The 24,022-nt window shown below is 52.7% G+C and overlaps 1 protein-coding gene across 3 annotated transcripts in view; it reads left to right on the top strand.

Annotated features, from left to right (window-relative positions):
- The window catches only part of RPN2 (ribophorin II), a 54,069-nt gene extending 31,229 nt beyond the window's left edge, over positions 1–22,840 (top strand). Inside the window, exons 10-18 of one of the 3 annotated variants that reach the window (XM_075528785.1) lie at positions 4,710–4,801; positions 6,916–7,030; positions 9,405–9,599; positions 10,663–10,749; positions 11,587–11,682; positions 12,796–12,871; positions 14,284–14,413; positions 15,950–15,997; positions 18,412–18,747. In XM_075528785.1, the coding sequence (XP_075384900.1) occupies positions 4,710–4,801; positions 6,916–7,030; positions 9,405–9,599; positions 10,663–10,749; positions 11,587–11,682; positions 12,796–12,871; positions 14,284–14,413; positions 15,950–15,997; positions 18,412–18,424 (852 nt within the window). In that variant the 3' untranslated portion in view covers positions 18,425–18,747. Of the gene's footprint in view, positions 1–4,709; positions 4,802–6,915; positions 7,031–9,404; positions 9,600–10,662; positions 10,750–11,586; positions 11,683–12,795; positions 12,872–14,283; positions 14,414–15,949; positions 15,998–18,411; positions 18,748–22,386 lie in introns of those variants that run through there. The other 2 variants (XM_075528787.1, XM_075528786.1) reach the window with 2 other exon arrangements.
- The last annotated feature ends 1,182 nt before the right edge of the window (positions 22,841–24,022 follow it).

Genomic DNA, 24,022 nt, shown 5'->3' with positions numbered 1-24,022 from the left:
GTTGTTGGAATACTAATCTCAGTAGAAAAGAGCAGAAACAGCTGGTAGCTATACTTTCTGCAATAATAACACTCTCCCCCCTCCCCCCATTGAGCTCAGGGCTGCCCACGGAAAAACATTACAAACCTCTTTCCCCTTTTCATTACATTAGAGCTTGTGGTGCAAGTGTGCGAGCTCTGACCCCTGCTATATCTGCCCATTCCACTCTGTAGTTTCAGTAATAGTGGCACTTAGAGGCTCAGAGCGGGTCAGCGAATCCTGTTTATTCTCCCTAGAAATGACGCTCAGTGTGGGTCAGAGCACACTAACAGCGGTGTGCTATAGAGGGCGCGGAGCAGGGCCCACTGACATTGGCTGTCGGGGAGCATGGTGTGGGGGGCTGCCATTAGCATTAATTGCCCCTGATGCACCATCATGTTGACAATAATGAGCGAAACAGGAGGGCCTTTACTCCCACCAGAAAGGCGGCATTTCCTGGCACGAAAACATTTTTTCCCTTCTTTTTTTTGAGATGTGCGTGGTTTGCAGCACAGGCAAGCAAGGATCAGCATGATGCGCTGTGAAGCAGGCACGGTTGTACCTCAGTTTACAAATGTTCAACTATGTACATCCCATAGTTGGGAGTCAGGCCTGTTCCATGGAAAATGCAGAGTGCATGCAGGGGTTCAGACGGGTGCTGTACCTCAAAACATGAGTGTTAGGATGATATTACAGATGTTGTCATGTGTCTGGAAGTGCCCCTTTACTAACGTTACCCACAGAAAGTGTGCAGCATACTAAGACACTTGACTGATGACCAGGTAGGCGCCGGACCTAACAGCCCTGCCTCGGGCAAAAAGCGGCACCAAAGGAGCGCCTGTCCCTCATTGGGGCCGAGGGGACCATTCTCCTTTGCCCTGAGGGAGACCGGCCCTGCTCACCAGCAGGCATCCTGTACCGGACTCGTGAAAACAAAGGGAGGCGCAATTTGATGCTTTTTAATTCTCAATGTGCTTTACGAGAGTAGCAAAAATACCTCTCTTTTGAATGTCTTTCCAGAGACCCAATTTGTAGCTCGGTTTTGGGAGAGCAGAGGAACTTGTTTCCGCACTTTCTCTCCCGGAGCAGCCCTCCAGCGGTTCGAGGATCCGAGGAGAGCAGTAGCTGGGGGAGGCCGCCTTGTCCGCAAGGGCTGCCTGCGAGCCAGAGTTCACTGCCGCGTCCCTTTCCGTCTGCCTCTTGGTCTGCGTGTCCGCGAGTGCCCGGCTGCCTCTGGGACAAGCCAGTCCTGGCAGCTGGTGCCTGGTTAGCGGGCTTTGGGGGCTGCACACTGGCTGAGTGCTGACAGGATGTGGAGGGAGACCCTAAAGTTGAAGGCCCTCTTAATTACTAGGAATGGGCTTCCGACCACCTGTGGCAAAATGGAATTGTTCCATGAACCTTTTTAAAGCCCCCTCATAGGCTTAGCAGGCTGCACGGGGCCTGAGACAAGCCTTTAAGCATCTTTTAACATTTGTAGGTCTCGCTGCTGAACTGGAGGCTTCCTTGTTTTACAAGTCCTATTTCCTCATTCCTTATCACCTTTTTAAGACAGAAAAGTTTGTCGAGAAGGAAGTAAGTGTACAGCCTACAATCTCATTGCCCACATATAACCCATTTCAGTTTGTTTTTTTAAAAGGAAAACATGCTTTAAAAACATGGCCCACTTTCTCTCTCTCTCTCTCTCACACACACATACATACACACACCACACACACACCCTCCTCCTCCCCCTCCCCCTGAATCTCTAACTTCCATTTCTAACAATGATTTAGGGGAAAGAAAATTCTCATACATGGTGACCCATTCATCTTTTTGGAAAATAAAGAAACCACATTATTAAAAACAATAATTTGTATATGGCCTTCCACCTACCATTTTCAGTTCCTCAGAATCTAGTTAAAACAAAAAAAGCATAGGGCCCCAAAATGTTAAGCACAGAAAGGCTACAATGGACTCCCCCGGATCCTACCCTCAGTGGAATTCAGGGGTAACCGTTGCCTGTGGATCCTGTAAGGGAAAAAAAAGAGTTTGCACAGATCAGTGAATGGATGTATACTTTTTCATTTACACAAAATGGATCATTCTATAAATGGCTGAATTCTTCTGTCACAAAGTAGAGCCTCCAACTTTCCCCCTGGGGTCTAGTCTGCTTGGTGGCCGTCGTGTTCGCTGCTGCCTGGACTCCGTGAAAGGCGGTGTAATTAGGTATAGTTCTGCCGTGAGAGGCTGAGTGTATCTGAAAGCAGGAGGTAACGTCTCTGTGTGTGCAGTTCCCATCCCCCTTGTCCTCTTTAATTTCTCCACAACGTAGATGGGTCCAAATGGACGTAATGGTCTCCTGCTTGTGTGCAATTTAGGTAGTACCGTGATTTCAAGATCACATTTACCAATTAAATCAGTCCTTGGGAGAATGAGCGATGCGGGAATTATCCAGTGAATGCTCATGAAGATTGCAGTCGTTAGCTGGGAGGACAGATGTGTTTCTTTACAGGGAGTGCTGCTCGTTTCCCTCTTTGCCCCCAACTGGAGAGCTGCCCAAAAAGGGTCCTGCACCCGTGGTGGACCTCCCGACCAGCAGCCCGCCCTGGGCAGATTGGGCTTCCGTAGCAAGTGGGTTTGCCCAATTCTGTTCTGCGTTATCTGTGCCTTGAAGGCGAGGGAGTGCGCCCTGCCCTCTCTGTACAGCCCTGCGGTCAGTGTTGCGATGGGCCCGGGGAGGTAGGGAAAGTGGTCGCAGCAGGCGCTGTGGCAGAAACCCGGGAACCTCATCAGACCTTTGCTTGAACCGTGCCCTCCAGGTGGCCTTGCCCTGCAGGTGGAATGTCTGGCTGGGCTCTACCTGGTCCCAGGCCCTGCTTGAGTTGTGAAGCTGTTTGCTTAGCGCTGAGCCCAAAGACCCCAAGCAGAGGCTGGCTCCCCGCTCACTCCCTCCCTCCCTCCCTCAGGGTCTGTTCCACGTGGTGGTCCTCTTCCCCCTGCCTGACCCCCAGCTAGCTGCTGTCGTTCCCCGTTGCCTGGGCTCAGCAACAGGCAGTGACAATGCTCCCAGTGAAGTGGTGGTGTATTCAAAACCAGGAGGCAATCGCCTTAGCGCTGCTGCTGATACATTTCTTACTTTCAGTTTTTCTTTTTAAGCAAAACAGAACACCCTTATTCAGCCTGATAACTGAGGCTGTTGTTGTGGAGATAGGGGAGAAAGCTGTCAAAAGGCATTCCTTGATAATATCTGTATTCTTTGCCCTTGATTTGAATCTGCCATACCTTGAATAGGGCATGTTGGGAAAATGCTGAAGCTGCCCTTCCGTTATTTGCCTGGCCCTCTGTCTATATTCCCTAAAGCAGACTTTGACTGTAAACCAGTGGATTTGGTAAGGATTTCCGTAAGCATTAAATTCAAGCCTGTCAAATATTTGGAAAGCTCACAGATAGGTTTGCACAGAAAAAGCACCTCGGGTTTGCACCACGTTCCCATTCATCTTAGAGTTTTAACCCCCAAATCTCCCATGAATAGGCTTTCAGCTACGCTTTCTGTCTTTGTGGTTTGCACTTATTTTTCATCTACTTCTTAAATTTCTGGTTTACGGCATTGGTTAGCTCCCTTTGGGGGAATGTTTATAAAAAGGCATGAAGAATTAAACCCAGGTTGAGTCCCTCCCTATACAAGGTGAGATGGACTGGTTCAGGTGGCTAAGCAGTCCCGCACGTAGGTGGCTTACAACAACAGAAGTTCACTTCCTAGCTATCCCCGGTTAGCTGAAGGAGCGAAGGGGAAATCAGAGTCTGAAAGCTTCCCCCTGGGACTGCTTTCTGCTGAGATTCTGTGGGCCAAAGCAAGCTCGGGGGCGGGGAAGTGCCGTCTCACCCCATACCCCCACAAGAACCAGAACAGGTAACTTCCAAAGCTTCTCAGGCAGGCAGTGTTGCATTGAGCCTGCATCAGTGGCAATCCCTAAAGCGAGGTCTCCGAGAACACAGGTAGAGTCTAACTGCTTGAGCTTAAAATACTACCTCTGCCGCTCATCTTGAGCAAGCACCTTCACCTCGCTCATCTTAAGTTCTTCATCTGAAAAGAGCATCATCGCCTTGCAGAGTTGTGGAAGCCATGAAAGCATCTTGATAAAGCAGTGCCTTCCCAGAGTCCACGCTCAGTCTTCCCTGGCTGACCACAGGACTGAGTATTGCTAATCTGAATGATTTGAGGACTACTGCTTAAAGGCTCGCGCCACCCCCGCAACCCACTCTGCCCCTTTACTTACTTTAACGAACATAAGAACAAGGTCTTGTTCTTTTTGCAAATAGACCTTCATCTCACCAAGGCCCGAAAAGAAAAGGAAAAAGCCAGAAGACTAAGAGGCACAGCATTGCTTCTGCAGCAGTGGTGCTCCACCTTCCTCCATCCAGCTCCTCCAGTGGTGGGGACCCCCCAACCATAACATTATTGTTGTTGCGACCCCATCACTCTCGTTTTGCTACCGTTATGAATTGTGAAAGGGTCCTTTGATCCCTAAAGGGGTCGCGACCCGCAGGTTGAGACCGGTGTTGTAACGCCTCTGTCGACCAGCACTGCCTGGCTGGGTCCATTGTGTACCACCACAAGACTCGTGCTCCGGACTCTTCAGGCTTCGCCTCACTTTTGAAGCGCGGGAACGTCTGGTGTCGCTCAGTGCCTTTCTTCTGTCTCACTCTAGCTCAGAGTCAAGATCTCCACCGAAGTTGGCATCACAAATGTCGATCTCTCCACCGTGGATAAGGACCAGAGCATCGCTCCTAAAACCACCCGGTAGGTAGTCGCCACATGCGCCCCTTCTCTAGAGCTGGAGGAAGGTGCCTCACCGCCCCTCTGTGTCATCAGTGACCCAGTTCCCCTGGAGCTGACGTGGCTGTAGCCCCCTGGTGTTGTACCAACCTGGGCTTGGCACTTCAAACCGGGTTGGGATTCTTCACAACACTGTTCAGCCCATGAGTAAACTTTGTTACGGAGCGGGCCTCGCTCAACTGTGTCGTGTTCAGATTATCTTTTTTTTAATTTTTTATTAAGGGCTCATACGTACAGTCCATACATCCATCCATTGTGTCCAGCACATTTGTATATATGTTGCCATCATCATTCTCGAAACACCTGCTCTCTACTTGAGCCCTTGGTATCACAGATTAGCTTTTAAAAAAAAGCAACAACCACAAAAGACAAGACTTCCTCAGTGAAGGAGACAGTGTGTTGATTTATCCTCTGGTACAGATGCCCTATGGGAGCAATCCCATTCGCTTTTAGTGGCCTGATGGAAACTTTTTGGTCCAGGGTGGCTCTGAAATCAGTTGGAAACCTCATGTGTCCGTATAACTGAGAGGACAAATACATGCCCTGGGACCACTGTTCCCTTCCCAAGGTCACAGAGGCGTCGATAAGCTGTCCCAGCCCCTGTGCGGGCTGACTTCAGCCACAGCCTGGGCTCTTCTTTAGGATTAGCTTCTAAGAACCATTGTCTCCTGACAATGTGGACCCCTCGTGTGTTAGTCTGTCCCTGCGTCTTTTGGGACATGGGCATCCAAGTCTCTGGGCAGCGTGCACACCCCAGCTGCACCAAGGCGGGGTGGCCATGCATGCCTTCTTAAGACAAGGAGATAGCAGCCAGAACCCAGAAGGAAGCCAGTTACGCTCTTAAGTCACGGAGGGTTGGCCACTGTGCATCTGCTTCTGGCTGGACTCTTAGGAGTGGGGACGAGTGCACGGGTGGAGAGGAGACTCCACCGACTGCTCTGCAGCACGTGCTTACTAATGCAGCGTGAGCCAGGTACAGGCTCCAGACGGCCGGGCTTGTTTCACCCCTTGACCTTCTTTCTTAGTGTGCATCCCGGGGACAGAGCCGGTGTTTTGAGTCTGCCTCCCTTGTTACAAAGGAAGTTCCCCAGTGGTTGGAGTTTAAGCCATCACTTATTGTGCTCTTAGGGAGGGGTGCACAGCATACAGGTCCCCACCCAGCGTGGGGTGACTTTGGTTAACTCTTCACGGTACCCAAACGTTCTCTGTGTCTCTGGTTTGGTGGCTGTGTTTCCGTTCATCTGGTCTCCCTGCCCCCTGACATTCCCATCTCTGTTTGAAAGTCATTGTTGACCATTTGGGCTCACAGAGGCATTGCGTCAAGGAGCACAAGTACTTCCAGGTGATGGTCCTTATGTATTTCTGAGCCAGTCGGTTTCGTTACAGGGTGACCTTGGGGGCTGGTTTCTGTCGAGATGTAAAAAGTAAGGGCAGTCGTGTCTGGCTGGGAGTCCTGTGGGTTCATCCACCCAGGAAGTCAGGCGTGCGTTTGTCTGTCTCAGGAGTTTGAGGCCCTGCTCTGCCTTTTTCTCACATTCTCTCAAGGTCAATCTCTGAGTACCTTTTTAAAATTCAGTTTTCCAAACTCAGCTCCAGATAGAAAAGGACATTGAAATGATGTCCAAAATATCCTGTAAAAAGAAGAAGGTGGAAAGTGCCCCTTTCCCCTGTGTCCCTGGTCCCCCACCATGCTCAAGTGCGCTGCTAATGTTCACCTCTGGACCCTCTGCCCGTGCAGCCTCCGCAGCCCGCCTGGGTGTCCGCTGTGCTGTTTGGGAGTCAGCCTGCCTGAGCAGAGATCTCTAGGCCCATGAAGCCAGAACTGGAAGTGTGAGCATCCCCGTGGGGCGTTTTCCCGGGCCGGGGAAGACTCATTCTGTGCTTGTCTCAGTCCCGGCCTTGTTCAGCTCAGTTGACCCCCAGGCCCCAGACGGTTCTGCACATTGATCCGTACACACCGGAAAGTGTAGAGTGGGAGGGGCAGGGTTGAACCACTAAGTGAAGACTGTCCTCTGCCTGTTGTCAGAGCTGTGTATCAGTGTCTTTCTGAAGACTTCTTGCCTGGACGTCTCTTTCAGGGTGACCTACCCAGCGAAAGCCAAGGGCACGTTCGTTGCAGACAGCCACCAGAACTTCGCCTTGTTCTTCCAGCTGGTCGACGTGAACACTGGCATGGAACTCACTCCTCACCAGGTCAGGAAAAGGCCCAGGCCGTTCTCCCGACCCCCAGTACGAATGTGCACTGGGGTTAGTGGTGTGGAGCATGGCACTGGCTGGCGGGGCCTTGGGTCCTTGCTTCTAAATCTTCCTGAGCCCCGAGAGATGGTCCACCCGGCTCCGCTGGCTTGTGCTTCTCCCACATGACATGCTGCCCTCTCTGAGCCTGGAGTCCACTCGCTCTGTAAAACAGGAGTTGCGGTTGAAAAGGTGGACTTGACGAAGCGGAGGCGTTCTTCTTTCTCAGAGAAAATACTGACATCACGTATGGCTAAAGGAAAACCGAGACAGTAGACCACAGTGTAGTTTTCTTCTTCTGGCCAAAGCAGGTTTTTCCCTTCTGTGGGAATCCTGTCCTTGCTTTGTATCAAGAAAGCAGTAGGCGTCATTGCTTCCCATGAAGATGAGTCTTCCAGAAACAGTTTTCACAATATCGTTCCCTAGAGAGCATGACCTGTTGCCTCCCTACCCCAAGCCCCTGCCTCTGCCATCTTTCCGGATGGGGGTCACTGCTCCCCCCGCCCCGGGCACAACTCTAGGGGTTGCTGTGCCAAGGGGCATCTAAATGCTTTCTTGACAAGATGGGAAAGAAGGCCGGACCAGGAAAGGCTGGGTCTCGGCGCCTTCTGTTTATGCAGGAACCAGCTGACTTGGATCCTTCCTGGGAGGCAGCTTCCAGGGCAGCGGGCTCACTTGGAAGCCTCACTTCTGTTTTTTGAGTCTGCCGCCCCCACCTCCCACGTGTCCATAGGCCCCAGGACCACTGTCCCAGCTCTGCTATGCTCTGCGCTCCCCTCCACACCCGAACACTGGAGCGCCGTGTCGGGGCACTTAGTCACGGGTGGCTAACCTTTAATCACATCAACCTCTTAGAAACATCCCAGCGCCTTCTCAGTGTGGCATTTGCCACCCGGAATAGCACAGGGAGGAAACCATGGACAAAGGACAGTGACGACATTGGTGGGATGGAGCTACTGCAGGGAGAAGGGAAGCCCCCAAGGAAAGAACTTGAACGGAACATTTGTCTCATCCAAGATTCTGGTTTGGTCTCAGTCACCTTCCGGGGCAAGGGGACGTTTTTGTGATGGTTTGGCTGCTTCCGGCTGTGGCTGAGATGGAGGAAGACTAACCCCCCTGGGCACTTAAAGCCCATTTTGTGGAGTCACTGTCATCGGACGCTTCCCATCTCCAGGCCGCTGTCCCAGATGCTCGGGCGGTGGTTCTTTGTGGCCCAGAAGGAGGGCAGTGCGGCTCATGCGCTCTCTGTGGGTCAGCAGAGCTGGGTGGCCCTAGAGCCTCGAGGGACGTTGGGGCAATGAAACCAGCCGAGGCCACCTGCCTTGACAGCTTGGCGTCTGAAAGAAAAGCCCTGCGTGGATGCAAAGTTTCCGTGCCCTTCTCGTGCGTGAGAGAGACGCGGTGCGGCTTGTGCCGCAGAAAGAATAAGCTGATCGTGCCGAGCATGCCGGCAGCAGTTTGTACACCGAGAACTCGCCCCGTCTGCGCTTTTGCTCCTTTGCCACCCAGGTGGTTTCGCACATGCACTGTTGTTATTTTTTAACAGCAACCTGCTTAAACGTGTCTAGTATTCGTATTACTTTTAACAGCAACGTGAGTTTTTTAAGCAACATGATTTTTTTTAAGTTGGCACTGCAGCTGCTTGTGAAACTCTCTCCCGAGGGAGGGAGTGGTTGGCAAACCAGCGTGGAAGGCGCGCGTCCTGGTTACAGTGTGGCCCTAGTACTGACCGCTGATGTTAGTTCATTAGGGAGCGTGTACCGGGCTTCCCATGAGAGAACGCCCTGTGTGCGTTGCTGTGGACCCGGCCCCTATCGAAGCTAGTCTTTGGTTTGTGCAGATGGGAAACTCGAGGCTCAGGAGGCTCGCTAGCCTGCTCAGCCCAAGTCGGGGGAGCGGGTCTTGTCTGTCTGCAGTGCCTGGGCGCCCGAGAGCAGTGCCTGGCTGTCACTGCTCGACCTCCTCGTAAATCTTCCGCTGGAGGCACCGGGAAACGGAGATGGGCCCTCTTACAGTTCCACCTCATTTCCTTGCTTTCACCCTCTGGTGAAGAAGTTAATTGGGCAGCAACGTGTCCACGGGGCTGGCAGGAAGAGGAAATTGCAGCCCTCGCAAAGGGCTTAAATCATCACAAACTGGGCCTTCAGCCTCCAAGTGGTTGAGAGTTGGCTGGGCCTCTGAGCTGCTTTTCTTGCCTCCTACCAGCAAAACGGTATCGGCGCTGGAAGCCAGGGTCAGTTGGGGCAGGGCCGGCCAGTCCCAGAATGAGCTGCTGGGCCCGCAGTGGGTTTCTAGCCAATCTGATGAAAGCTTTTCTCATTGGTCCGTCTAGACATTCGTCCGACTTCATAACCAGAAGACTGGCCAGGAAGTGGTATTTGTCGCCGAGCCCGACAGCAAGAACGTGTACAAGTTTGAACTGGACACCTCTGAAAGGAAGTCTGAATTTGACTCTGCCTCCGGCACCTACACCCTCTACTTGATCATTGGAGATGCCACTTTGAAGAATCCGATCCTTTGGAATGTGGTATGTGCCTAAATGCCCCCTGCCCCACCCTGCCAAGCCAGGATGCCACCCCAGGCAGTGAAGGAGCCTGGTGAAGGACTGTGTAGTGTCACCATTAGGTGCCTAATGTTGAGTGAGTGAGCGAGCGAGCAAGTGGGTGAAGTCTAAATTTGCCCTCTTTCCTGGGTTCTAGTGCTGTGTGGATTTCTACAAAGTTCTATGGGGGTCAGACTTCTTGCTATAGCAAGGCAATGGTGTGTGTGTGTGTGTGTGTGTGTGTGTGTGTGTGTGTGTTTCTCTCTTGAAGATGAGGCCCCTTTCTCTTTTGCAGCCCAGAATTCATTGTGCAGGATGAGTTTTGCTACAGCTGAAAAGGGACATATTTGAAAGGAAGAAGGGAAAGGGGTGGGCACAGCCTCACAGGAAGGGGCAGGTTATGGACTGAGGACATGTAACACGCTAGCAAACCAAGAGCCAACACTGGTAGTTCATTATTGTGTGCATCCGGTGTCTCGCTTTTGCTCTGTGTGATGCGAAGAGACTCACCAGCTTTTTATCAGAACTGTTTGAGCCCGTGAACCTGAGTGGTTCCTTTGACTGTTGAGAGCAGTGGGCAGGAGGGGCACAGTGAGCAGAGGCAGGAGGGGCACAGTGAGCAGCGGGCAGGGGTATGGTGAGCAGAGGCAGGAGGGGCACAGTGAGCAGAGGCAGGATCATTGGCCGGGACGGCGACCAACCAGCTCCCTGTGAGACGAAGGGGCCACTGCGGTCCCCATGCTGTAATCCAGGCCCCTTTCTCTGGGAGCCCGGGGTTGCACTTTGTATGCGAGCACGTGTTCCCTTCTCTCTCATGCGACTCAATCACGCTTCCAGAACGACCTGGGTGCCAGCTGGGATTTTGGTATTGGGCAGGTCTGTGGGCTCACCATGCCAGGTAGAAAATTAGAGCCCTTGTTCTGGAAGTGCTTACAACCTCCACTTGCCAGCTAATGGACCCTGGAGAGATCAGACTGCTTGGCGTGATTTCAGGGACGGTCTGAGGTGTGAGGCGGGCACCCTTAGGGACTGCTCTTGTTTCCTTCAGGCCGACGTGGTCGTCAGGTTCCCCGAAGAAGATGCGCCATCAACTGTCCTGTCCAAGAACCTTTTCACACCCAAACAGGAAATCCAGGTACATCCTCCAGGGCTTGTCCGGCAACACTGAGAAGCCATGCGGCTTGGGCCCCCGAGAGAGGATGCAGCAAGCCCAGGACCCACACTCTGGTTCATCCTGTGACCATTATGTTTATGCGATGCTTTGTCATCCCGTCCTCTCCACCCCGTGAATCGGAAGGGGGTGGGCGGTGGGGTGGCAGCAAAATGTCAGTCCTTCCTAAAGCTGAAAAGGCAGGTGCCCAGGGCGCAGTGACCAGCCCCCAGGCAGCAGGTCCCCAAACCAGACTCCCTGCGCTCCGTTCTGAGTCAGAGCAGGACGGCTGCAGACGATTTCCAAGGCCTTGGTCTCTGTGAAGCACCGTAGGACAACCCGCGGGCTGTGCCTGTCAGCATGGACAGCCTCAGAAACCCTGCGCAAGGCCGCTCTGGGGATCCGCTCGGGCAGTGGGTTGGTGAAAGTTGGGAGCCTGGGGCGGGTGGGTGAGTTAGGGTTGTGCAGATCAGTTGTTAAAACTTGACAAGAGGAGGTGATTCCCGATTAGCTTACTGGGGAGCCGCATCTGCCTATGCCACCCCACCCAGGGTGCAGAAGCTTGAGGAAGCCTGGCGCCTGGGCTCTGAAGGGTCATCCCCTCCTCCGTATCCCAACCACCTCCTGCCAGGTTGTGCTTTCTGATCTCCAAAGAGCCATGAGTCTTGAGGGAAAAGGGTTGGCCATCTAGAGCCGGGCCTGACGTGGGCTCTTTGGCAGCAGAGGAGACAGAAGGCCAAGTGACTGGCATTGGCATGTCTGGGGCATCCCCTGCTGAGAAGAGCGCATTCTGAAGTGTTCTCGTGTGTGTTTTTACGGCAGCACCTGTTCCGAGAGCCTGAGAAGAGGCCCCCCACAGTGGTGTCCAACACATTCACCGCCCTCATCCTCTCACCCTTGCTCCTGCTCCTTGCTCTCGTGAGTAGCTGTGGTCAGCATGGGCAGCGTGTGCTTGATGCCGGACTCGGCACATGCACTCATTCCAAAGGAGGCTCTGCTCCGGCCTCAGTGCAGCTCAGAGGGGCCCGGCAGCCAGGCCCTGAGCCTAGGGTCAGAAATTTCAGAGTAACCAAGTTCCCCAAGCAGCCACGTAAACGGATCCATCAGCCACAGGGGAAAGTCCCTAGTGGCCATGGAAGCGACAGCCCCATACGAGTGCTGGCTTGAGGTCAGGTGTGACAAAGCAAGCCCCAAATCTGGTCTGGCGTCCAGCATACCACGTGGAGGCTGAACAAAAACAATGAGAGACAATCTGAAAGTCCTCTTTAAAGCAAGTGTTCGGTAACTTATGGTGGGTCGATAAGCAATGGAAATGATGGGCAGGTTTAAAAACAATTGGGTAGGTACCCATACGAGAGGTCATCACGATCTTACTGCTGCGTGAGCAAGGCAAGGGTCTGCTTAGTGTGTGAAACTTTAAAAGGCAACACCTACTGATGTCGGGTGAGAAGCGTACGGAAAGCTCGTTAGAGCGTACTTTTGGAGGATTGCCTGTGTTTCTAACCAAGGAATTGATGTGAATAATTCTGGGTCGGTGTGATTCTAGGCAGCGTGCCGCGTGGTTTCCAAGGGCCCCTGCACTCCTTTTCGAGTGACGAGAGGCCTGAAACCCATGACCAGTGTGTGTTGCCTGCCAGCTACCAGCCGCCCATCTCATGGCGACTTAGGGGAAGCAGAGGGTGGCAGGCCCTTCATCATGAACTCAGTCTGTGACCTTTCAGTGTCAGGGTACCAGCCTGTTTCCCGTCCAGGGGTCTGCGGGCAGTAAGAATCCTGCAGGTTTGAGTCACACGAGAACATTTGCCAGCCGGTGTTGGGGTGTCTTTCTAAAAAGGGGGGTTTAGGAGGAGGACAGTTTTTCCTGAGGACTTGTAATGGTGTGGTTGTCACTTGGAAAAAAACTCCCTGTCCTTCCAGTATACCCCAAGTTTTAAGCCCCTCGGGGTGTTCATTGGATTGGCATTGGCATTCACAGGCTTCCTCTCGTTCAAGGTCTAATGTCATTTTAATTTCTCTCTCCTCATTGCTCAGTGGATCCGGATTGGTGCCAATGTCTCCAACTTCTCTTTTGCTCCGAGCACAATTATCTTTCACCTGGGACATGCTGGTGAGCGCCCCAAGTCGCTAATTCTATTGAACCTACTCTGACATTTAACGCGCGCACACACACAGGGGAAAAACCAAACAACCCTGTTCAGGAGAACCACACGCTATTAACTATAATGACTTAATAGCATAACATTTCCCACTGCGCCCCCCCCCCCCCCCCCCCCCCCCCCCCGGGCCTTTTAGGACAGATAACATGATGATGCGGCTCTTTGGCCCATCAGGGTAGAACAGCTGTCATTACGTTGGGCCTCACTGGACTCAGCATTTGCCCTGGTCTAATAGCCCTGTTTGTTTCCAGAGATGACTCACCTATTGTAGCTTTATATTGAGCCATCTTCCCCATGGAGGAGCACGAATGCAGGTTCCAAAGGTCAGCTTTGCCCCACCCACCGCATCCATCTTCACGTTTCCTGGCGGTAATCGAAAACAGCCTGTTCACGGCCAGACACACTGGCCTGCCTCGTCCTCCTGAGACCACCAAGTCACAGTGTAGTTCAGCAGCTCGGAGGCTTGCAATGCTATTGGGTTGGCAGTGCCCTAGCAATTTTCTGAGACCCCATAGTCTTTCTGAATTTCTTGGCATATTTTAGGACTAGCCATCTGTGTCCCTGGGTTCTGAAGAGGTTTCCAGGTGAGCCCCCTTGAAATTGTAGGCAAATGCAGGTTACATGCATAACTCGAATCCCCCCTGCGGTGTCCACGGCCTCTCACTGCTGGTCACGAAGCCCTGCCGTGGCTCATCGTCAGCCTTCTGAGCAGATTGGACAGGGCGACCTTTCTCTCCAGCCCAGGAACTGGATTTGAGCAGCAGCCCTTCAGGGCTGGGTGCAAACAGAACCTGAATATAAATGTGTCTAAAACCGCGACTTTTCTTTCTAACTCAACCTCTGTGCACACGTCCTTGGCGGCGTGGGGAACGACAGGGGGGCAGATGTCGACTGAGAAAGTCAGCGGCTCTAACGGGCAGCGCCTGACAGAGAACTCTGGGTGTCCACCCGACCCTGCCTGTTCACCAAACCTCAGTACTCGAGGGCCTTCTTCGTCGTGGTGGCAAGTGATCCTTTCAGACATTAAAGTTGAGAGGATCACAGATAGGGCAGCACCAGAAAGAAAGGCCTGTTGTCATCTTTGTCCTCGAATAAAACCCCCAACAAAACCTCCAGGGACAAAGCAGGGAAGTGGGGCGGAACGTGGGAGAGAGCTCATGTCGCTGTGCTCTGAGTCTTCCTGCTGGGCTTCCTGGTCACCCCGGCTGAGACAGACAGACATGCACTGAGTAATGTCCTTTAGGTTTCAGACAGAGGGACTGGGGAGGAGTCCAGACCTCCCTCCAGACCTCCCTCCCCATGCTCCTTCCTGTCCCCGGGGCCGGCGCTGTGCCCTTTGACCTCTCCCACGTCACTCTTGCAGCCATGCTGGGGCTCATGTATGTCTACTGGACTCAGCTCAACATGTTCCAGACGCTGAAATACCTGGCCATCTTGGGCAGTGTGACGTTTCTTGCTGGCAACCGGATGCTGGCCCAGCAGGCCATCAAGAGGTAAGGGTAGGGAAGGGCCCAGGGCCCAGAGTACGATTAGAAGTATCTGTGTCGACTCGCTCTCCTGAAGTCTTTGGACATAGGTATGTGTCTCGGGACCTCACCAGGGCGATCAGCTTTAACGTCTTAGGGCCGCAATACTGTACGCACTAGACTGAGGGAGAAGAGTCATCCCTCGATGAAGCAGACGTGCGACTGAAGACTTGTCGCTTTGCTGGCTGTGTCCTCTGCTCTGTCAGAGGATGCTCCCGGGCCGCCTCCTTGAGCCTGCCAGGTGGCCGGAGCCTGGCCTCAGACCTGTGCCCGGAGGGTGCACCTGCTGGGTGCCCAGAGAGCTCCACCACCTCGAGGTCACACCAATGGTTGGACCACTGTGTGCTAGCTGCTTGCTGGCAGCTTGACTTTCAAAGTGGAATTCCAGGCACTTAAATGTCACACGGGCGTTTCGCATTGGTTTGCCTTTGTTAGAACGTGGGCGATTTCGGCCATGTAAAGGCCAGGAAGAAAAGGTCACAATTGCTGTCATCTTTGGAAGTAAACCTTTCCCGACGTGCTCTGCTTTCTCCTCACCAAGACGTTCTTTGCAGAGCATAGCTCAGCGGTATGCTGTGGCTTTCCATGAAGCAGGTCAGACCCGAGAGAGGCTTTCTCGGAGGCCCTTGTAGGTGAGAGGGTCAGTCTTCCTGCCTTTATCTGAGTCTCCACCCTGGGCTCTCTGCGTGTCCTCTCCCTGGAGATCAGGCTCACCCTGGAGGCGCTGCTGGGCGGCCTGGTTCCACCAGAGAGCATCTCTTACCGGCCCCAGCAGTGGCAGCCAGCTCGTCTTTCTCAGGGCTGCACACCAGTTAGAGGTGGTTCAGTCGTGGCTCCTGGAAACGGGCAGAGTGCATGTCGCCTGGGGACAGGTGGAAACCCGGCTATTGCCAGAGTAGAGCCTTGTTTCCTTGCAACAGCCAGTCTGGTCCAGGGAGCCAGAGGCTGTGTCCTGCTGGGCTCTCTCTTCAGGAGGATGCCCGCACAAGTGAAATAAAATCACGGGGTAGTCGACATGAAAGGTGTTGGATTCGAGATGCTTAGCAGGAGTTAGTAATCCGGGATCTTAAGGTTGTGTGAATTTTCTGGGGAAGAGGATGGTGGTTTCCAGAAGAATCGGTGACGACTCCTTCCCTCTCACCCCTCCCACTTTCACCCAGCATGCACACACACACACAAAAGAATCGGTGACGACTCCTTCCCTCTCACCTCTCCCACTTTCACCCAGTACATGCACACGCGCACACACACACGAGAATCGGTGACGACTCCTTCCCTCTCACCCTTCCCACTTCCACCCCAGCACACACATACACGCACATCCGCCTGAAGACCCCACTTCTTTTACTGTCTTTATATGTCCTAGAGCTAACTCTAACTCTGCCACCGGGAAAATCACTGACCCCCAAGGGGAGCCCTGGTGGGGTGTTGGCCCTTCCTTTCCTGGGCTTATTTCTCCTCTCGCTGTCCTTTCTTGATTCTCAATCCTCTTTCCTTTGGCAGGATCGCTGCAGAGCAGAGCAGTAGATTGGCAAAATATAGGACACTACGGTAAAGATGGAGGCGGACTCGTGCCAGACGCAGGCTCCCTTGCCCATCTTGCCCCGCCTCCTTGCATGTCGGTGTTCTCTCTAGTTTCTCCCCAGCCCTCTCCAAGCCACGGCTGAGTTCTGGGGCCATTTTCCAATGTAGTGGTGCAAGGCCAAAGGCCCAATGTCCGTCCACCAGTGAGGTGGCTTTGCAGCAGAGCAACCTGGGGGCCTGGCTTTGGCTGTGTTAAGACTTTGTCCTCCCTTAGACCTCATAGGGTACTTATTTAGAGACCCCCAACCCCTAACTCACAGCTCCATTGGAGGTAGAGAGCTGAGGATAAGACAGGGCAAGCCTTGGGCTTCCCAAAAGAAGGCCTCATTCAGAAGGTCTAAATGCGTTCAACGATGGCCTCATGGCAAATCCTGGCACACCTTGTCACCGAGTCTAGCCTTTTTGTAGCACCAGCCTCTAGTTGGGCCAAGCTGCATGGTGTGGGAGGCTCTCGATTGTGGTGGCCACAGATCAACATCAGAGTCCAGCTTTCTAGGTACTAGAAGGTCAAGGTAAATGCATTGCCCATTCTCCCTCCAGGTACTTGTCCTGTGTCCTAAGATGGGGATGGGGAGATGTGAAGGGAGAGAAGAAGAGGGCGGGGGCGACCCTGGGATTCATTGCTCAGCCCAGGGGTTGGCAGACTTCTGAAAAGGAGCCAGAGAGTATGTTAGGCTTTGTGAACCACTTGATCTCTGTGGCCAAGGCCACCTCAGCCACCGTCATGTGAAAGCAGCCATGGATGTGGCTAACAAAAGGAGCCTGGCTGTGTCCCAATAGACCTAATTTACCAAAAACGGGGGACGGACTGGAGTGCGCTGACCCCCGCCCCAGACCAGCATGGGACTTTCAAATCACGGTAGAGCCCTCGTACCTATCTAGCCCTCAACACAGAGTGGCATGACCTATGTTTTCTCAAGTGTAACGGAGGCGTCATTTCCATAGAGTAAAAATTCACCCTTCTTAACGTCTGTTCCCTTGAACTCTGATAATCTTCCACAGTGGTGTGAGAACCACCTCCATCAAGATAGAGACTCTTCCCTCCCCAGAGCGGTCCCTGCCCCCAGCCCCCAGCCCGGCCAGCAGCAGCCTTGGTTGGCCCTCACTGGCAGTTGCTCTAGCCTTTAGAACTAGTCAGCTCTCTTGTCCTTTTTGCTGAATATGAAATCTTTTAAAACAGCCCTGATTGATTCCCAACCCTCCCCACCCCCAGGTGCAGCTGCTTGAGGGAGGGGACGTCACTGGATCCTTTGGGCCGTTGCCCTTTTCCTGAGGGTGGCTTGGGCCCTACAGTAGGAAGGACTTCACAAACTTTTGGAGAATTTTCATTCTCTAGCCATTCTGTCTTTCCAGGAGCTTTTGAAGGCCCTTTGTACTTCAGGGAAGTTTGGCTTCCCCGGGAGCCAAACACTCTGGAAAAGGCAGGGCAAATTGTTCTGAGCAGGCAACATGGGGTGTGACGCCTTTGCCAGGGTAGCAACTTACGGTGCCCTTCAGCTCCTCTTGTCCTCGCTCAGGCTTTACTCGCCAAAGGACGTTGTGCGCACCGAGGGGCCTCTGGGTTTGGGCAGGGAGCTCAGGCAGCCACTCAGCCAGCCCTTGGGGTCCCTGGCAGGCCCTGGCATGCCCCTGGGAGCATTTTGTGAGCGATTTGGAGTCTGTCCTGGTACAGAGCATTGTCACTACATTCGTCCTCACCACTGGGGATAGCTGTCCACTCACGATGACCCGAGTGCCTGCCCCACCCCCACCTGCCTGCTGGTCCCCTCCTGATGTCCCATGCTCCTCCAGCGCCACCTGGGTATCTCAGAAAGACGGCCTGGAGAGGAAACAGGAATGAAGAAGCAGAGAGGTTTCTGTCTCCTTCCAAAGCTATGCTCCGAGAGCGGAGTCCTGTTTTCGAGCACCAGCCTGAGGGTCAGCTGCTCAGTCTGACCATTGTTGAGAGCAGGGAGGCCCAGCAGTGATGCGGTGCAGGTTCCAGGAGACCCTTCTCCGAGCCTCGTAGGGCTGCATGGTGGTTGGTTGATGGACAGGTCCGCAGTCTAGGAAACCGAGGCTGAGCTTTCTCTAGACTCCTCATCCGGTTGGAGTTTGCCCCTTGTTGGCCCTGCACTGTGAGAGGTGTGCCTGGGATTTGCTCATCCCCATCTGTGTCCGCCTCCCTCCCTCTGAGCTCGTGCCAGGTGGGTGTCCCGACTTCCTCTGGCGAAGCGAGAGAGGGGCCATAACCAAACAAGAGTCAGTGGAGAAATGAGTCTGCCCTTAGAAATGGGACCTCTTAGTGGGAAATCGCCTCGGTCTCTGCTGCCACCAGTTAGGACTGCAGCAGAGGGGGGGGAACCGTCGGTGACTTTGTGCTTGTTTCTGTCTTCTCGCAGAACAGCGCACTAGTGCCAGCAAGAAGGAGACGAGCTGACAACGGACGTGAATGTTGAGAAAAGGCGTCAAGAACAATTCACAGTTTAACAGGGGACTAAATGAAAGGAACGGGAAACCCGAGACTTCATTTAAGGGGGTGGGGGGGTTGCGATTGTGGTCACACTTGTTCCTGGATTTCCCCCATCAGAGAGCGGATACCCGGGAGCCCAGATGATCCCCTGTGTCTTTGGCCGTGACAAGCTGGCTGTGAATCTTCTTAACTTGCCCAGATGTTGCGTCTGGAGGGTTGGGATCTGTAACTCAGCTGGTTGGGAATAAAGAGAAGTGAAACAGGATGCAGGCGCCCTGAGAGTTTGTTCTAGTCCTCGGGTGTCTTGGGTCAGGGTAGATAGCGGGAGGGCTTCGTTGGGAGATCTTGTCGCCTGTAGACAAGATGGCCAGTTGTCTCCAGGCTCTTTCTCAGACTGTCCCCGAAGGACAGAGAAGGTCTCCCCGCTTCAGCAGGGAACCCTGCTGAGATCTGACACCCCCTTCCTATGTTTGCAGGGGATTCTGCAGGTGGGGATGACTTGGGCAATTGTGGGGGTGCTCAGAGAATGGGAAGGGTTCCCCATTGGTGGTTCATAGTATTTTCTTTATTTGATCCGTAGTGCTTGGCTTTTCCCCTATTGAATTTATTGTCAACATTTAAAAACGTATGAAGTTTCTGATGAAAATCTAGAGAGTTGGTTTTTGGATTCTCTTGAAAATTAGATCTGGTAAAAAACGCTGAGTCAACTGTCGCCGACTCACCTCCAGTTGCTAGAGCCTTTTCTCCCGGGTCTCCAGAGCCCCGGACTCAGCATCAGCCCCCAGGTGCTGGTACCTGGAGGACCCCGAGCCCTGCTCTTAGTTTTGAGTTCCTTATGCTGTAGGGGGCCTGGGAGAAAGGGTCGTGTTGGCCTCCAAGCCTCTTGGATGGTTCCTAGTCACTTTCAGGTGGACTGAATCCCAGCATCCCACACAAGTCGGGGAGCCTGGGAGCCAGCCACACAGTGTGAGACTGCTGTGCACCCCTCACCAGGACCCTGCAGGTCTGGGAAGCCCCCCGATGGGCAGGCCTACAGAGAGGGGGCGGGAACCTGAGAAGAGTGGCTGTGACAGGATTGCTAGGTGTCTCCGGCACAGGACAGGGCAGCCGAGGACTGGAGGGAAGAATACACCTCCCCGGGAGAGGGCTGTTCCGAGCTGGCTGCCAGATGCGGGGCGAGCTGGAGAATGGAGCACAGCAAACTGGTGCAGGTGGTCAAGAAGAAAAGCAGGCAGAGCCCTTGCCCGTGGTGAGCTTCCGGAGAGGGGCTGAGGTGGAGGAAGCCACGTTTATCTAGAGCAGCGGCTCTTGAGACCCCCTTTGGGGATCTCCTCACCGGGGTCACCTCAGACCATTGGAAAACATACTTTCCATGGTCGCAGGAACTGAGACCTTGCTCCTCTATCCGTCTCCAGGGGGACCTGCCCACATGCAGATACTCTGATCTGGTGAGAGAAAAGCCATCTCAACCTTCGTAGGCTTTTTATGCGTACTGTCGCAAAATGTTATATTAAGACTGTCACCCATGCTACACCATTCTCCAAGCCAAACTTTCATCTATTTGTAATTAGAAATAAATATTTCATAATATAAAATTACATACTGTTTTGTAATTAATCACTATGCTTTAATTATGTTTAATTTGTAACAATGAAAATACATCCTGCATAGCAGATATTTACATTATGATTCATAACAGTGGTAAAATTACAGGGATGAAGTAGCAACGAAAACAGTGTTGTGGTTGAGGGTCACCGCCACATGAGGAACTGTGTGAAAGGGTCGCTGCGTGAGGAAGGTGGAGAACCACTGATGTAGAGGGACTGGGAAGGCTAAACAGGCCTGAGAGGAGGAAAACACGCCTGCTGGGAAGCACTCCACGCAGAAACACCAGCCGGTACAAAGGCCCTGAGGCTTGCCAGAGGTTGGCATTGTTGCCTGAAAGCCAGCCAGTGGGGGTAGGGTGCAGTTGGCAAGGTCACGACTACCCTGGGATGGGGTAGAAGGAGCCAGAACAAGCATGGCTGTGGCAAAGGGCATCAATCTGATTTTAGGACCAACAGGAAACTACTGGCAAAATTGAAGCAATCCAGAGTTTTATGTTGGGATGTGACCGGTGGATACTCCAAGGTGTACATGATTTGTTGATCTGCTCACCCACTGCCCTCCAGTGGGTTCTGGCTCACGGCTATTGGGTCTCTGTCACGCCCACTGTTGGTTTGTTCACCCGCTGCCATCAAGTGGATTCAGATGGATTGGAACCCTACGGAGAGTTTCCAAGGCTGTAAGCCTTCAAGGGAGCAAATGGTCTCATCTTTCTCCTGTGGAGCGACTGCTGGGTTTGAACTCCCACCTCACTCACAGCACACCTGTGATCTTTGCTTAGTCCATTGGTTCTCCAACCTCTGCCCCTCCCCTCCCTGTGAGAAACAGAGGGCCGGAATGAGAATGTCATGCAGCTAAATCATCCGTGCTCATAATGACGGATCTGGAAAGCTGACTCTGGTGGGGGAATGCGCTCACGGTTATGAGATATAAATAAATCTTAATACACATTCTCCTGACTGGACATAGTCTCTCCGATAACGCCCCATAAAGGAGCTACCATATAAGATGAATCTTCTCACTACTTCACTATGCCTAAAGGTTATCTGTAGATAGAAGCAATCAGGTTCTATAGCCAACCAGCCATAAATGTGGCAGTCACCTGGGGAGGGCTGGGGGGGGGGTTGAGGTCAACTAGCACTAACTAGGTCAAGACTGACTCACCTCATTGCTTGTTTAGGATATCACCCATTAACTACGTAGCATGTTAGCTGTGTGCCATGCATGCCTTATGAAAGATCTGTAAGCCCATTGTATCCACCCATTGCAAAATGCATTCACTCTCTCAGTCCTGACGTGGCACGAGGAGCCCCTGTGCCCCCTGTCTGTCTGTCAATATTCTCCACAATGGCCAAGTCGCTCCTGAGGACCCATTCGAGTGCTGGAGACCCTTCACCCCGACACCTCCCTCCCCAATTGAAATCCCAGTTCTGGTACTTCACAGCTGTGTGACCTGGGCGAGTCATGTAACCTCTGTGAACTGGACAGTCCTCCCCCTCTGCTTCCTCCAGAGACTTTTTGGAGCAAGTGAAGCCATGGAAGGGGAACAAACATACGTGATGGCAGTGAAAAGCAACAAGGCCCCCATTGATGAGAGCATTGCTTGGGGTAGGGACGAGGCAGGAACACTTGTTCTTGAGTAGGCCCCCAGGGAGGGTAGGTCTCTAAGATACCCTTAGCGTCCTCTTTAATGGAGATGCTGGAGTTGTTAGCCAGATGGGGGTTTCTTTCTGAATGAACTTCATGTCAAAAACCACAAGCAGCAGCAGGTCCTAGTGGTCATCATTTTACTTGAAAAACTTATTGGAAGTTGAGAGGGCTCTCAGAAGGAGATGAGCAGGTGGGCCTCGGAGAAGGAGGGGGATCTCCAGGGCCAGCCCCTCCAGGCTTGCATTCAGCAGTCTCCTTTGTTCTCCTTCCTTGGCAAGTTCTGGCTGGCCGGCCTCTCTGGGTTGAAGTGGACAGCCTGCCCTCAATGGCCAGGCCTCTCCTCTGGAGGGAGCTTTTGTCTCCCATCATCCCTCTTGCCTCAGCAGAACCCCACCAGGGACCCCTGCAGAGCCTTTCCCACGCTCCCAGGCCTGGAGTGCTGGGGTGGGGGGTGGGGAGCTCCCACCAGAGCAGGTGGCCTAAGCTCTGTGAAGAAATTGGTTTGGCAACTCGGGAGGGGGGTGCTGGGAGGTGGGAGACTCCTGGGGGTGAGCACTCCCCTCCTTTGGTGTCAGGGCCCTCAGCCAGGCACCCTCAACTCAGAAATACCGGGCAGCTTTGAGGTGGAATTTCTCTTTGTGTCTTCTAGGTTGTTGTGGTGAAAGGACATGCACACTAAAACACCCACCAGCACAACCACTCCCACGCTTACGTTTCAGCGGCGCTGGCTTCTTCCTCACGAGGTGCCCATGGGGATGTTGGCGAAGGGTTACAGAGAGGAGCGTCAGTCAGTTCTCCCTTCACCAGTGTAACACGCACCCTGTGTTCCAACTCGAGCTCTGTGTGCTCGCTTATCCCGCTTCCTCCCAGTGGTTCCGATGTCCAACCCTCCCCTCTCCTAACCCTCTGTCCTTGGGCAAGTGCTGCCCTTGCCATCTTCAAAGTGCCCATGAGTCTAACCGGGAGTAAGTTAGGTACAGGCTTGAAGGGTAGCTAAGGGCCACAGTGTCGGGGGGCAGCAAAATCCCTGTTCCTCCCCGCCCATTTATTTATTACACCACCATTAACACTCTGCGTCCCAAATGCTGCTGCCTCCGCTTCTTCTTGAGCTGCACCTAAAGATGAATGTTTTTTTCTTTTGCTCCTGTATTTTTAATAAAAGCAGACACATCAATACGGTATCTAGTCATCTCCAGATTTTCCAGTTCTATTATTATAGTTTTAATTTTCTTATCATGAAATCAATGCACGCATCTGAAATCATACAATGGGTTTTTTAAATCTCCATGGGTTTTTACCGTATCCACCAAAGTGTAGTGACAGCAACAAAGAGGACAGCTCTCCAGATGGTTGGACGCAGGGGCAGCAACCACGGGCTCGCCCCTAAGGACGGTGGTGAGGGTGGTGCCGACCTGGGCAGAGTTTCATTCTGTACAGAAGGTCACTGTGAGTGACTCAACGGTACCTAACAATATGTCGCCCTTACGCCGCTGCTCAAAATAGAGAATTTTGGGATCACCCCTGATGTCAAGCAGGTAAGTAGGTGTCAGAGTATTTGGTTCCGATAAAATGTTTCATTGGTGGAAAACGTTGGCTAATCCTTAAGTAATCACCTGTGGGCTGTTGCTCCAGTTCTCTGCTTTCATTAGATTCAAATTTCTCCAAAGAACGATCTCTAGCAGACTTGTCCAAAAGAACTGTGATACAAGCCACACAAGCGTTTGAAACTTTCCTAGTACCACAATAAAGATGTTTTTAAAAATAAATTCATCATATATTTTATTTAACCCAATAGATTAAAAACCGTCACTTTATTATGTGATCAATATAAGAATATTGAGATTAAGATTTTTTGTGTGGTGAAGCACCAGGGAGTTAAAAAGTCCATGATAACACATGGATCTCTATGTTGTTGTTTTATACAGATACCGTACTGTTTATCCACACGTGGATGATGGTTTTATCTACCTTGGGGCTCTCGGGAATAAGGTGAAAGTCAGCATTGTGCACTGAGATATCTTGCGTCCTTTCCTAGGGAAAGGCTTTGAAATCCAGCCTGTGTGGCAAGTGGCCGACCTATTGAGGAACCCAGATGTTGGCTCACCAACCCCGATCCGCTTGTGTTTCACATCTTCATCCTCCTCCCGTTTGTTCTTCCCAAGATCGTCCGTCGGTGGCGCTGCATCACCCAGCTCATGGTCGCTTGGCAGCCCTTGACCCTGTAGGTCACTTCCCAATGGAAACCTGTTCTTCAGCTGGCCTCCGGGGAGTCCTCCCTCTGGTTT

This window comes from Tenrec ecaudatus, chromosome 12 (assembly GCF_050624435.1).
Source record: "Tenrec ecaudatus isolate mTenEca1 chromosome 12, mTenEca1.hap1, whole genome shotgun sequence".
Taxonomy (NCBI): Eukaryota; Metazoa; Chordata; class Mammalia; order Afrosoricida; family Tenrecidae; genus Tenrec; species Tenrec ecaudatus.
This window is presented reverse-complemented; position numbering and strand designations above follow the sequence as displayed.